General features: G+C 57.8%; 1 protein-coding gene across 4 annotated transcripts in view; it reads left to right on the top strand.

Moving 5' to 3' along the window:
* BANP (BTG3 associated nuclear protein) overlaps positions 1-15096 on the top strand; it is a 44368-nt gene that overhangs the window by 9586 nt on the left and 19686 nt on the right. For 2 of the 4 annotated variants that reach the window (XM_006888777.1, XM_006888776.1), the window contains exons 4-7: positions 2189-2305; positions 3988-4163; positions 11341-11580; positions 14057-14224. In XM_006888777.1, the coding sequence (XP_006888839.1) occupies positions 2189-2305; positions 3988-4163; positions 11341-11580; positions 14057-14224 (701 nt within the window). The remainder of the gene's footprint in view (positions 1-2188; positions 2306-3987; positions 4164-11340; positions 11581-14056; positions 14225-15096) is intronic. The other 2 variants (XM_006888779.1, XM_006888778.1) reach the window with 1 other exon arrangement.

Genomic DNA, 15096 nt, shown 5'->3' with positions numbered 1-15096 from the left:
GTCCTGTCCCCACTGACCGTCCCTCTTCTGTCACCGCCCTCATGGAGTCCTGTCCCCACTGGCCGTCCCTCTTCTGTCACCACCCTCATGGAGCCCTATGCTTCTTTGGGATGGAAATGTGTGCACAGATAGAATAGGAAATGAATTTCCTGGGACCTTAAGTCCGTGGGTTTAAGTCCCTGGACTGAGCTGTGACTGTAATTCCTGATGGTTCACATTTTCACAACTACAAACCCTTTGAACTAGCTCATAACAGTGCACCGTGTAAAACCACCGCTGCGCTCGGGTTGACCTTCAGAGACTGTGGGTCTATACCCAAGTGGAGACAGCTTGTCTTTCTTCACGGGGCAGCTGGTGGACTTGAACCCCTTGTGTTTGAGTGAGTGGCCCCGCTTGTAAACTCGCTTTGACACCAGGACTCCTTGAGGAGAGAGGAGGCTCCTTTTGTGGTCAGTTCCCGAGCGGGGACAGGGCTGGCCTCAGTTCCTGCTGGCTCTGTCTTTCACAGTCCTTTGTGCTGGGAGGCTTAGTGGTCACCTGGAAATGGCCGGGAAAGGAAGGTAGCAGTGACCCTGCGTGCTCAGTCACAGGACGGCTTGTGGGCCTGTGGGCTCCCCTCCAGGCTTGCCTTCCGTTTGCCAACTCTTGACCGGCCGGCTGGATTTCAGCCTCTTCTGACTGCTGACGTCTCGTTCTCGGCCCTGAACGTGCGTGTCTGGGGCAGGCACGGTGGGGTCAGTGCAGGTGGGACGAGGGCCCTGTGGTCAGAGGCCCCTGGACTCGGCATGCGCTCGCTCACAGGACCCCGATTTAGCAGATAGTGTGTCTGAAGGTAAGTACCTGGCCATGGCGTTGCCCGGTGCCCGCGGGTGCCCGTCAGGCCCTCGCCCCAGCAGCCGCGTCACGGCACTGTTGCCGTCTCTTCAGTCGCACTGCTCGGCTAAGTAGTGGTGCCTCGACCACGGCTTAATCTGACTGTAGCCGCAGGACGGCCCAGACCACTGGCCTCTAAAGTCCGCCTTTGGGTCCGCTCGGGAGTGAGCTTCCCTTTGAGCCCGCCGTAAATGTCATGAGGCACGGAGAAGCCATCTCTCAGCCGCTCAGCGCACCATCTGCTAGAGCAGCTCGTGGGCCCGAGGTTACGAGGGAGTGCATATGGCCCTGGGGTCACCAGTGTCCTGTGGGACCACGCACATGCAAACCTGTTTGTCCCTTGAGCTGTCTCCAGGGCCATTGTCCCCTGTGTCAGGTCACATTGGTGACTAAGTCACGACACCCTGGTTACCTTTGTCACCCAGCTGGAGGAGAGGTCGTGAGGGGCTGCAAGGGTCCTCCTACGGCCCTCAAGAAGAAGTAGACAGTGGAGAGGTAATGATACCAGGATCTGAAACACAGCTGGCCCCTCCTTCCCTTTAGAAGAGCACCCCGAGTCCTGAGACTGACCTCAGGTAGGACACGGTGCTGGCTCTGCTGACAGGGATAGGGTGGCCCTGGACCGAGTGCCATGTGTGCTCTTGGACGTGAACAGCTCCCCCTCTCCCACGGTTGATCTCTGGAGGGTGGAATCTAAGAGTGGTCCTTTCCTTTCAGGTAATATTGCATCTCAAGTGCTAGTTCTTCCCCCCAGAGAGCTAGGAACAAAGTGCAAGACACTCCAAGTTGAAAAAGTAGTTACTGAGAACTCTGAATGCCATTGTGCCTCGGGGCTCCGCTGGGGCACTTCCTGTGTGGAGGAGGCCGCCCACAGGCTCTGGGGTTCCCGACTCGGGCTCTGTCCACGGTGTGCCGTGCACAGCCTGGCACTCGGCTAGTCTCATCACTTTCCTAGAGGGCTCGCGAAGTGTCAGCACCATGCTCCCCTCCCAGCACTCCCTCCTGGGTCTGCCCTTCCCAGAGCACCAGCCAGCCTTCTGCAGGTAGAATGACAGACGGTAGTTCTGACTGCCTAACTCGGTCTGGAGGGCCTCAGCTGCACACCTCCTGGTCTCTGAAGGGGGGCCCTCCAGCACGTGAACAGCCCTCCTCCACGCACGGCGGCAGGTGCAGCTATCACAGTCTGCATCCAGCCTGTCTCACTGAGCGTGTCCAGCAGCCCCGGGAGCGGACTGTACTGAATGACTGTGCACCCTTGCAATCAATGTTGCTGTGTTAAGGCCTTCTTTTTCTTTGTGATTCTTTTGTTCCATAGCGTCGTCCCCCAGACTACCGTAATACTCAACAATGACCGGCAGAGCGCTATTGTAGCCAAGATGGAAGACCCCTTGAGCAACAGGGCACCGGATTCCCTGGAAAATATCATTAGCAAGTCAGTAGCCACCTCACCAACCCCACCCTGCACTGTGACGGGCTCCCCAGGCACAGTGGGCGAGCTGGGACAGAGCCGGCCTGACGCCTGGCCTTGCCGTGGGGCTCCACGCATGTGACCTGGAGGCTGCGTCAGTGACCCCCAGTGTCGTGTTCTGGGGCGGCATGGTCTCTCATACTCCTGTGTCTGGCTCTCAGATGTGTTGCAGGGCGAGCGTGCTCATGTCCTTCCAGTGGGGTGAGGCAGTGCCTGTCCATGGCCGTCAGTGACTCAGCTGGCCTGGCACTGTAACCCACACCCCCATTTAGTTTGCTGAGGGACATGGGCCTTTGGGGTTTTGGGCTTTTCTCCCCACCCCTGGTAGAAGTGGGGGTGAGTGGACACGCCGCCTGTGTGGAGGTGACACAGAGCTGCTGGCGGCCTCCTTGTCACTTGAGTGAGTGGCTGTCCACCTCCTGCCCCTCCCTTTCCCACCACACCCCGAGAGGGCTTTATGCCTTCCTCCTGGTCTTCTCAGAGTCCTGGTTGGCCTCCTCTCCACCCAGTTTCCCGTTTTCTTGATTGTCTTGGCTTCCCTCAGAGACGTGAGGGAGGGTGAGGTGGGGTTTGGGAGACTTCCTGGTAGGTCTGTCAGCAGAGGCAAGACTGCTTGGTGGTGACAGCGTGTAGGTGGGAAGTGCTTTGCAGCACAGTGGCTGAGGGCAGCCCTTCAGAGGCCTCGTGTCCAGTGTGGACAGTCTGTGAAAGCTGCAGCTTGAGTCCAGTGTGACCGACACTTGAAGCAAATGGGGGATGAGCTTCCTTCCCCTCTCTCTGTGCCAGTGCCCAGATCAAGGGATGTCAGGAGGACCCTGACAAGGGCAGTTAGGAGAGCTTTCTGGAGATGCCTGTTGTGCTTTCTGGCTAGCCATGTTTGTAACTGTCTTGCAGTGGCTGTGGCAGTGAGAGTCCTGGTCACTGAGTGGCCGAGGCAGGCTGGGGGCTTCTCGTTGGTGGGACAGTCAGGGGAGGCCTGCATTCAGCTGTGCAGTGTGGTTCTGTAGGTGCACATGCCCCCTCTATCCAGACTCATGCCCCGCCTTGTGTCCAGGTGCATGTCCCCCTGTTCATGTCCTTGTCCCCTATGTCCTTTGATTTGTTCTTAAAATATGTGTCTTCTGCACTTGTCAGCGCCTACAGCCTCTGAGAGCAGAGACCACACTACAGACTTTGAGTCTCATGGGTTAGCATCTTATTTCTTGAGTGAAATAGACATTTTAAAAAACCTCTCAAGTTTTATACCATTTCCCCCAACCCCAGACTCTTCTGTTATGAGAGAGTGGGAGTGGAGTGTATGTCCAGGGGGCCCTGCATATCTGTGCTGAGGGATGGAGAGAGCGGGGAAGTATGAGTAGAGTATGAGTGTGCACAGTGACGAGAGGGTGTCGGGTGGGCTGTGCTGAGGTGAGGGCAGTGAGAGGTGGGCTGTGCTGAGGTGAGGACAGTGCCAGGTGGGTTTTGCTGAGGTGAGGACTGTGTCAGGTGGGCTGTGTGTAGGGAAGGGCCTTATGATGGTGGCGGATGGTGCTGTGGCTGGGCCGACCTGAGGCAGAGAAGGGGCAGTGGGAACGGGCTGTGCGGTGGCGTTGGACTCCTCTCTCACCACCAGCACCATGTGAGGCTGGCGCTCTCTTCCTTTCCAGTGCGGTGCCTGGGCGACGGCAGAACACCATTGTGGTGAAGGTACCTGGCCAGGAGGACAGCCACAATGAGGACGGGGAGAGCGGATCTGAGGCCAGCGACTCCGTGTCCAACTGTGGGCAGTCTGGCAGCCAGAACATCGGCAACAACGTTACGCTCATCACCCTGAACTCGGAAGGTGAGTATCACTGCTTGCCCTCCTCTGTCCTGGGCTTCTGGTTTTCACAGCCTGAAGAACATGAACAGCCACCTCGAGCCTGCCTCCCGGTGCTCCTGGGCCTCCCGTGTCATCCCTGCTGTGCTTATGGTTTTATAACCTTCTTTCTTCCACTGTGAGTGAAGACCCACGTTGAGGAAGGCAGGTTGCCTCACGCTGGGCCGCGTGTCAGGATCAAGCTCTCGGTGCCCGTCCCTGTCGAGCCTCCCCGTGCTGGGCCTTCTCACCTCTCCAGGGAGTGTTGACACAGAATGGCGAGGTGGCTGGTGGGGCTGGACTGAAGGTCATATTGGCCATTGAACAGTTGGCCCTTGGACAGCAGAGGTTGAAGTGGATTCTGTCCTGTTGCTGGGGCAGTGAACTTGCAGTGCAGTGTGTGTGTTCTGGAGAGATGGCCTGCTCACTTGGGGAGGATTGCCATCACGGGACGTTTTAAGTGACACTTGTCCAGAGGTCAGCTGTTAATTAGATAACGGATTTTTCAAGTGCAAGGGAAGTGCCCCAACCCCGGCTCCATTCAGTGCTCAAGGGTGAGACTCTTTTAGGTGAAAAAGCCGTTGTGTTTTTTAGGATGTAGCCATAAATGCAGTTATTCCTGTTATGCCTTCTGTCGCTTTAAAATCTCTAACTAAGGAACAAAACAGTAAAAAAAAGATTAATGTGAAATATATTTTAGTTTTGAAAACAACAGACTGACATTAAAATGACCGTGTAGAAGTGGCTAAAACTGGAGGAGGCTTACTCAGTGTTCCTAGGAAAAAGCCAAGTTCTTCAAGTACAAGAGAACAGACTTCCGGGAAGTGATCTGAGCAATCTTGTAACCGTGTTTAGGAAAAAGTATTTCTGTCACACTTGACTTTGTTGTGTAACATAGCTCACCAAACTGGGAGCAAATGAGAAAGCATTGCTCTTTTAATTTTTACTTTATTTTGTGGCGAGAAAAGTGGTAACTGGAGTGTCCTGTTTTATCATCCCACTGGGAGCAGACGTTAGTCAGCGTGTTTCCCTGACTTCTGTCCTTGGGGGCGTACTTCTCCGCAGGCAGTCCTGGCGTCTGCTGCACGCCTTACTTGACGCCACGGTTGGGAGATTACACGGAGACAGATGGAGTCGTCTTTAAGTGATCGCTGTCCGTGGAAATGGGGGGAAGTAGCTAATCCATTACCGTCGCTGCTGTCAGATTTGCTATCGACCCACACTGGCATCATCTGATAGATGTTCCTGTGAGATGGATGAGGCTCTGCCAGCCGGACCCCACGCTTCCCCAGCACGTCTCCCCTCGCTGAAGAGAGCGCCAAGCGAGCGTTACATTAGCAAGCGTGTCATTACTCGCAGACGTGCTCACGGCCGGGGCTTGTCGCACGTCTCCCAGTCAGCCTCACTCCTGATAAGAGCTGGGAGCTGCAGGCGGACAGCTCGGTCTTTGTCGGATCCTGAAGTGCTGGAAGTTTCCTCACTGCCTTCGTCAGGATCGTGCCTGGGCTGCCCGCCGTGACCGGACACTGTCCGTCACAGTGGGAGTCGCGTTACCGTCCACTGTGTGCTGGCTTCTCACGTGGCGTGACTGCCGTGTGAACAGGCTGACAGGAGGCGTCGGGTGCAGCTCTCAGGAAGTGCGTGCCTGCGTTTGCTCCTCCACCAACGGGCTGAGTTAGTGCTCAGACAAAGCATGGTGCCAGGCGCCGTCGAGGCCGTTTCCTCGCTGTGATCCTCGCGGAGGCCGAGCCACTGGCCTTTTCTGTAACCACAGAAGAGAAATGACTCCCAGGACGATCGGAGGTGGACGAGGCCCGCCACCTGCCCTCGTTCATTCTGCCTCAGCAAACCTGATGGACACAGTCTAGCTGCCCCAGAAGGGACACCGGCTCTAATCTTTAGGGGAGACTGCCCCATCTTTATCCTGTCGAGGCCCAGGGGGTCTGAAACTGCCAACCTTTAGGTCAGCTCAGCATTTAAGTGCCGTGTCGCCAGGGTGTCCGGGGGCGTGTGTGGGACTGAGAATGGATCGAGGGGGAGCTCTGTTGATTAAGGGTTGACGCGTGCACTGTGTGCAGGCCGCCGAGGTCTGACTGCACCTAACCTGCACCTGGAACAAAGCGCAGGCCGTTTGCCTGGGCCTCCTGCTGCGCTGAGTGTGTGCTGAGGTGTGAGGAGGAGCAGTCCCGTGGGCCTGCCCTGGAAGTGAGGGTTCTGGAACGTTCTGTGGGATGTCCTTGGTGCCGACTGCTCTGAAGTAAGATCAGTGAGTACCGAGTGTGCTCGCCAGCAGTCAGCCTTTAAGGAAGGACAATTCTGTGGAAGTAACTTCCTGAAAACTGATGGACATGGGGGACGTGGTCGACGTCCATAGGCTCTGAGCGCCTCACCCTCAGCTCTCGCTGCCCGAGGCCCTCAGAACCACTGCAGAGGGCAAGGCCGGGGCAGAAAGCCAGCCAGCCCCGCTGCTGTGGGGTCAGCTCGGGCTCACACGGCCCGCGTGCTGTCCAGAAGCACGCTGCCTCAGCCCGCTCCACAGAGAGGCCAGGGGGTTTGAACCGCTGTGCTTCCCATTAGCAGCCCAGGGCTTCATCGCAGTGTCACTAGGCCTCCTTACAGGGACTAACACAAGCCACAGTAATGAAGAGATTAAATCGTGTACGAAAGTACAAGTGGGTTCCTGAGCGCGCTGGTGTCTGTCCCACATCAGGAAGGATGGTGGTGACAGGGTCTTCAGAAGGCCAGTGTGAGGAGGTGTCTTTTGGCCTCGTGTGCCTCTCCAAAGGGGATTGGGACAGGCCCCCTCGGCTGCGCTCAGCGGTTAGCCGGCTTGTGGACCTGCTCTTCCACCAGCGTTGAGTTCCTGACCTCAAGTGGTCCAGTGGGTCGGACGTGGCCCTTCCACGGAAGAGGCTCTTGGGGCTCTCGCTGTGCTGGCGTGGGGACACTCGCTGAAGGACCGGCGTCTGGGAGGCCAGGCAGCGTGGAGGAGGACAGCTGCTGCAGACCAGATGTTTGCTTCACTGCTCAGGACTCTCCTGTGTGCTGTCACCATGAGCCACTGCTGTCCTGTCCACCCTGGTCACAGTGTCACGGCAGCATAGCACTCATCTTTCTCCTGTGCGCTGAGGGACGCTCACGGTCAAGTGCAAACCATCTGCACCAGCCAGGGTCTGCCAGGGCTTCGAGACCCCAAGTGGGGGTGCGCTGCGGGCACCATGTCCACCATGTCCAAAATGTAACCTCAGAGTTTGGTGCAGCGTGGGGAGGCCCAGCCACGAGGGGTCACTGGCGTCTATGTGGGGGTGCAGCCGGGCAGCCCCCAGGCCGACCTTGGACTTCTGTGGAGGGGCTCTGGTGGCAAAGCTTTTGGCTGCCTCCCATAAAGATCAGCGGTTCAAACTCACCCCAGCCCTCAGGAGACAGGTGAGGCGGTCTGTGCCATGGTCATGGTCGTGGAAGCCCGCGGGCAGTCCCCATCGTCCTGGCCTCGGTCCCGCCGAGTGCTGTCTATTGGACTGCAAGGCTGTGAATCTTTGCAGGAGGCGACGTCCTGCTTTCCTCCTTAGAGAGCCGCCAGTGGGTCTGACCCACTCAAGACGTTACACGTGCTTGCAGAGCTGGTCTTTACAAAAGCAAGGTGAAAATTAGTGTTGAGTGTGGATGGAAACAGCCTACTCCTTGCTCGTGACCGGGCACTTGCCCTCTGCACCCGTTCCTGGGTATGGCCGAGGGCTGAGCTGAGGGTCACGGTCCGTGCAGAGCTGGCTCTGTCCCCAGTGGTCTGTGCAGCGCCTCCCCTGTTCTGAGTTGTGAAGTCTTGCCTTCTCTGGGTCCCTCGCCTGCTGCCTGGAGTCTGAAATATCTTGGTCGTCATCTCTCCTGATGACCACATGGTGGAGACACTAGCCAGCTCTATGGGGGTGCCAGGGTACCCACAGCACCCAGGTGTCTACTCAGCGTGCGGCTGGAGGTGTGGCCTGCACTCTGAACGGCTCTTTGAGGGTAATGGGGCGGGATGCTGCAGGAAAACCTCAGAGGGCACTTGGCAGGAGCGGCGTGCGTGGTGGCTGGCAGTTCGTTCACCCAGTGGTCCGTCTGCCTGGACCCCCCTCCCGGGACCCCCAGTGATGTGCAGGCCACCCGCCAGGCATGCACACCGTCACCGCTGACTCGGGCTAGCTGCTGGCGTGTGAGGAGTGATGTGGCCAGGTCTGCTAATGCTGGCTTCCCTGCCCCCCTTGTTAATGTGAGCACACTGTGTGTAGACTGTGCTTAATGGATGCCCGGTCACTCCAAGGAGGAGGTGGGACCGAGGGGCGCTAGGGTGGGCAGTTTGCTGTGATGAGTAGCCAGAGAAGAGAGGTGCGTGCTGACCTGTGGAGTTTAGGGGTGCTCTGTCCTGCTAGAAAAGGCAGTCAGATGAGGAGAGGATGGCTCTCACTGAGACGGTGACACACACAGTGATTGTGACAGTAGGTTCAAGCGTGGTGGGGATGATGCAGATGGCGGGACAGGGCAGGGCTCCCTGGGCCCCCGAGCCGGAGTCACCTTGTTGGCACTGACCGCCTGAAGGAACAGGCGACAGGGACCAGGGTTCTTCATTTAATTCCCCAGCCTTGTGTGTGTGGCTCCTTTTTACGTCAACGTCTTTTCTTCTTGCTCCTTGCTCTGTTCTAAAGTGGGCCCTGGCAGAAAATATGTGTCTTCTCAGCTGTTTCCGTGTGAGGAGATTCCCATTATTGCTGAAGAGTTTTGTGTTAATGAGGCTGCTCAGACGTGCCTGTTAACTTCACCAGGGTTATCAGTGGTTGGAGTGGAAAGCAGGCTTTTTTTCTCATAACTGTGGTTTTAAAACAAAGTTATGAAAACTTTTCTACTGTTTCAGATGCCAAAACGGGACCAAGCCATTTAAAGAAAATTGAACATCTTCTTTCTGAATTGTCAGAAGGCGTTTGTCAGATGTTTATGCGGGCTGGTACCCATGCTGATCTCCGCCTGTAGGAGGTGTTTCCTGTCAGGCGCCCACGCCCCCTCATCCCCCCCGCACAGCCCCCTGCGGGAAGGAAGCCCGTCAGGGCCAGCATGGTAGAGGTGACCAGCACAGGCGGGCTCTTCCCCAGTGAGAGGCGGCCTCCTTGGTGGGCCTGTCTGCTGGCTGAGGCCATGGAGTGTCTGGTGGGCCCCTAGCTGTCTCCTCCTCCTGGACGCTCTTGCTGTTCCGCTGGATTTCTGGCCGTCCTTCTTCCTAATAGGTGGCGTGGGCTGTGGAAAGCTCTGTAGCCCCCAGCTGTCCAGAAGCCGCCCCCTGCACCAGGTTCCTTACTTGGGACGAAGAGCAGGGCTTCTTGGTCAGCAGCTCCGTGGAGGGGCCCGCTTGGGCTGGGGTTGCTTTCCCCCAGGCCTGTGACTCATGGTCCCCTGCCCTGCCCTGGGTCACGTCACAGGACGGATCTGGCCAAGGCCTGGTGTCCTCTGACAGGTTATCACATGGGCAATGCCCACAGGCCTGCCTCAGCTAATATGGACAGAGCTGGTGTGGGGACCTGGGAGTCGGCCTGCTCACATGGCCCACTTTGGGTTGCAGGCCTGGGCTACCTGTACTCATGGCCAGAGCCCCTGGGACCGCCAGGCACTCACGACCACGTCCAGCTTGGGCCCCAGTGCGCTTGCCATGCCATTCCCTGTCCATCTGCCCGGTGGTTTGAAGGGTGCACTCCACAGCCTCAGGACGCTGGCAATTGAGGTGGCACTAGCGGTGTTTGGACGTTAACCTACTGCTGCTTGATGCTGACTCCTGGCCCCCACTTGCTGCAGCGCAGAGCTGCCTTGTGGGGCTCTCCGACAGTGACCTTTGGGCTCATGGCCCAGCTTTTTGCTGCAGCCCCACCGGGGGCAGTCTGAACTGTCACCTGTCAGTTTAATGGTTGGATGCCAACGGTCTGCACCCCACCCCGGGACCTTAGTGACCCACAGAAAAGGATTTTCCCAGCAGAGACAGGCAGTGCCCAGCGCTGTTCTCCTTGAGACCCGCGGGCTGAGCAGTACAGACGCGCTGCGAGCTGGTGATTTTGCCAGAAAGAGAGCCAGCGCGCTCACAGCAGTGCAGCTCTCGCTCAGGTGCGGGCCTGAGGGCTGCAGGGGAGGTTGGCGTCTGCGCCTGAGAATCGCAGAGCCTTGGGAGTCCTCGCTGGCCGGCGTTCGTGGGTCAGGGTCAGCACGACAGCGGGGGCTGGGTGTTCTCATGGTGATGCAGCACGGACGAGCCCTGGTTGGGTGTTGGTCACCCTGGGTCAGGGTCGGCGGACAGCGGGGGCTGGGAGCCCTGGTGGGGTGGCGGTCACGCCTGAAAGGCTTGCCATCGGGCTGCCCTGTGGGCGTCTCCTCCGGCTGCAGGACTGTGCGGTGGGAGTCCACTTGGGGGCAGTGGAGGGTTATTTTGGTTTAATACAAGCCGAGACTGTGTGCTGGGGGACCGAGGACAGAGCTAGGCCCCTTTCTCTTTCGCATGTTACAGTTGAGCAGTGTGGGCCATGGGGCGGTGAGCACAGGCAGGAGGCGCCCTCACACACACGTCCGTGGAGGTTTGGACCTCGGGGCTCGGCACCTCTTTCTTTACCAGAGTCGAGTGCGCATTCTCGGCCCCCACGGGAGTCCCTCGCTGTTCCCTCCCACTGTGTCACTAGTGTTACTAGTACTGAGATGGTTGTGACTCTCAGCTGACCCCTCACGGTTGACAGCAGGAAGGACTGACGTCCGGTCCCACCCCGTCCTCCCTCACAGGCCCCCGGGACCTGTCTCCCAGCGTGATAGCAGCAGGACTTGTCCCTTCTTAATAACCTTCTCAGTGGCCATTTCCCCAAAAGTAGCCTGAGTTTCCTTCATCCTTGCCTGGAAGCTTCTGACCCCTGTCATCCACCGGCCGGTGACATACCCACGACGTGGCTTCCACTGCAGGGACACACAGCCCCCAGTGAGACAGGCAGACAGAGACTGCAGCCGATCAGAGTGGGAGCTCACGCAGGGCTTCACCAGGGGGGCAAGGTCTGGTCAGACTTGAGCGCCCAGCGTGGTTCCCAGCCCTGGCAGGACCGGACGTGGGGACGGGCTGGCGGCCGGTGGGACTGTCCTGACCGTGGCTGTGGGTGCGCCTGTCTTCCAGAGGATTACCCCAACGGGACGTGGCTGGGCGACGAGAACAACCCCGAGATGCGGGTGCGCTGTGCCATCATCCCCTCTGACATGCTGCACATCAGTACCAACTGCCGCACGGCCGAGAAGATGGCGCTCACGCTGCTCGACTACCTCTTCCACCGCGAGGTGCAGGCCGTGTCCAACCTCTCGGGCCAGGGCAAGCACGGCAAGAAGCAGCTGGACCCGCTCACCATCTATGGCATCCGCTGTGAGTGCGGGCGGGCCGGGCGCCGGGGCGGAGGGCCGGGGAAGGGTGGTGCTCCGGGTCCTAGTAACTGGGAGAGTGGAGCTCAGGGCCTCACGCAGTCACCGGGCAGGGATGCGCCTGGATCCCTGGACCCTGAGAAGGTGGGGAGCGAGGTGGTTCTCTGGGCCCCACGCAGTCACCGGGCAGGGCCTGGGTCCCTGGACCCTGAGAACCGGGAGGCCGACCTTCTGGACCGGGCACGTCCCTCACTGTGGGCCACCTGGTGCTCTGGGCAGGAAGGGCCCTGGGAAGCTGGGCCAGCTGGCTGCAGGTTCTTCTAGAAGTGGAGTGTGCAGACCTTTACTGGCTCTTCATGAGTGAAAGTGTGGAGAGGCCAGCTTAGTACCCTCCTCTGTGAGTGGAGAGGGGGCCAGCTCGCTTCAAGGCCAAGTGTGTGCGTGCGAGTGGACGGAGCGCTTGCCGAGAGAGGCTGCCTCCCGCTCGTGTCACACGAACTTGCAAACTCGGTTCCACTTTTCAGAACATTAGAGATTCCTTGACCAGTCGCTGCTAAGTCAGCATGAAGTCAGGAGTTGAGCTGCTGGCCCTTCTGTCTTTTTGCCTTGAGCTTCAGATGGCATGTCAGGGGCGATGAGGTCTGTTCCCTTGTGGTGATAAACTCTGTGCCGCCAGCAGAGACTCAGATGACGAGTCTGGCCATGTTAGCCGGGCCCTGTTCTCCAGCGCCAGCCTCTCTGTGAGGCTCACTACTGGAGAGCTGGACCAGCACTGACCACCCTGGGGCCTCTGGGAAGAAAAGGTGTTGACCACTGACAGGAACTGGTCTTGACTTGGAGGGGCTCCCAGACAGCTTGCCAGCTCGGTGGTTCGTGGGGTGGCCAGACACCACCTAGTTCTGCTCTACGTGGCTGAGGCCAGGGCTTCGGTCTGTATACTGTTTGCTCTGTTCATTTTCCTATCCAGGTACCTGTCTTTCTTTAGTTTGTATTTTTTTTCTGTTGCTAACAAGTTTTTCAAATGTTGTGTAATCTCACCAACCCTGGAGGGATTGAGAAGACTTTTCTCTTGAATGTTGAGCAGTGTGAACGGCGTGGTATCTAGTATGTTTCGGTCTTTCCGGTGAGGCCCACGGGCAGCGAGATGCTGTGACAGTGCCTGTGTCCCATCTTGTGCTGGAGACAGCAGTGTGGTGGAGTGTCCTCCAGGGCTCCTGGAACTAGCTTGTCACCAGCCAGGGCTGTTGCGGTCATGCCCAGCACCTAATGCCATGCCCACACGTGACACTCACTCAGTCACCGAGTTCATGATTTCCTGATGAAACTCCAGAGAGCAGAGGCTCTGTTTTGATGTGAGGGTGGAAATGCGCTCCTTCAGGGTTTGGGTTCTTGTTCATCCTGATTCTGTAATGACGGCACCCCCACCCTCGGTCCTTTCTATCTGGATTGATGAAGTCTCAGTCACCCTTCAAATCAGAGATGTCCGAAGCATATTCTCCTAGAAGCATTCCAGAAGTATCTTTCCAAAACAAAGGAAACTTTTGATACTGAATGTAGGACTTAAAAACAAACACTTCCTTTGTTTTGGTTATTCCTTGTACTTTGGGCTCAAGAGGCACAGATTGGAGGGTGTGAGACAGTAATCTGACTCTCAGAGATAGTCCAGATTCGATCCTCTGAGTAGTCAAAACAGGATGTTTTTCAGCTTAGTCTTTTCATTATTAAAATTTGGAATTTCAGCCGTCATTTTCAGTGAGGTTGAATGAGGCGGCTAGGAAGGAGACCAGCCAGCTGGTAGTGCCCGTCCTTGAAGCCCGTGCCCTGACTGTGCCCTCACCATGGAAGAAGAGTTCTCTGTGTGGCACTGACTGTACCACGCACTCTCTCTGACTGAGGCACTCGGGCCCCTTGGGGGGCTTGCTGTGAGAGAGGTGACCTGGAGGGAGACCACAGCTGTGAGAGGGAATTCCATGGGGGCCACGGAATCTCTGCCCTCAGAACCACGATCTCTTGAGGGGTGACGGGAGTGCAGGCAAGTCCTGGGAACGACCCAGTCGGAACCCCACAGGGTATTGGCCCCTGATGGGCACTGAGTGACCAGGTGGAACCCCTGGGGGTTGTTGGTCTCCTGACAGGCACTGGGGCACTGAGCGACCGGGCGGAACCCCTGGGGGTGTTGGCCTGTGGGGGCACTTAGCCAGCAGAGCTCCGTGTTTGAGCTTGAGTGGTGTGTGTCTTGGTCTGGAGATGATTTCTTAACTGAAAGTAAATCTGTGACTTATACATTGATATTCAAAGAGGAGGAGAGGAGAGGTCTGTGCTGTAGATGAGACCTCAACAGTGATCACCCAGGTGTCCACCCCGGAAGGTGGCATTTATTTCAGTGCGTCCCACACGAGGGGGGCCGTCACCCCACAGTGCGTCCCACATGAGATGATAACCTTTGTGTCACAGTGTGTTCTTTCGGGTGTGTTTTTCAGGTCACCTGTTTTATAAATTTGGAATCACAGAATCTGACTGGTATCGAATCAAACAGAGCATCGACTCCAAGTGCCGGACCGCTTGGCGGCGGAAACAGCGAGGTCAAAGCCTGGCCGTCAAGAGCTTCTCTCGGAGGACCCCGTCCTCGTCGTCCTACAGCGCTTCAGGTACGCCTATCAGTGAGGCCTCTCCTGCAGCAGCAGGGCAGTTGGAATTGCCTGTGCGAGGCCTGAGCAGGGCCCGTGGGGCAGCTGGCAGCGTCCTCCTGCTGTGGGCCTGGGGACGGGAAGTGCTGCGTGTGGTTGAGCGTCCAGTCCCTTCCGAGCGTGAGGGAGCCTCGGCCCAGGCCTGCTCTGGGCTGCTCAGGCCGGCAGGGGACACAGGGACCACACACTGAACTCAAGTCGGGAAGGAGCTGGCTGTGATTGGGGTGCTGCAGGTGTCCTCGCCCACCCTGAGCCGGGCCTGGCTTCTTAGCGTCAGGTGCACGCCTGGCCTTCTTGCACGGACTACAGACAGAAGGACCACGTGGAGACCAGCTGGGTTAGGCTTTACTCATGTTCTTCTGTCTTGAAGCCCCTCGTTCAGAGTTCGTTTTTATGCCAGTGCCAGGTGGCCATGGTGGAGCCCTTTCACAGTGTGGAAATGAGCTCTCCTTTCCAGACACCTTCCAGTGGTGTGCGTGGGAGGGACCTGGTCTGAGTATGTGTGGATCCCCTGAGGTCATGCTGGAGTCCATGCTGGGGGCGCCTGTGTGGTAACCCTGTGTGCTGTTGTTGTACGGTGACCGTGTGTGCGGTGACCATATGTGCAGGACTGTGTGTGCAGTGACCATGTATGGAGGACTGTGTGCGGTGACTGTGTGTGGCGACGGCTCCCACAGTGGACACACACTGCTATGCTTGTGCAGTGACCGTGTGTGTGGTGAACTTGTGTAACACACTGCCTGTGCCTGTGCAGTGACCGTGTGTGTGAAGACGGCTCCCACAGTGGACACGTGCTTCCTGCGCCTGTGTGGTGACCGTGTGTGCAGAGACCG

This window comes from Elephantulus edwardii, unplaced genomic scaffold (assembly GCF_000299155.1).
Source record: "Elephantulus edwardii isolate Elephantulus edwardi_28Jun2011 unplaced genomic scaffold, EleEdw1.0 scaffold00072, whole genome shotgun sequence".
Taxonomy (NCBI): Eukaryota; Metazoa; Chordata; class Mammalia; order Macroscelidea; family Macroscelididae; genus Elephantulus; species Elephantulus edwardii.
Note: the sequence above shows the minus strand (reverse complement) of the source record. Positions and strands in the feature narration are given on the sequence as shown.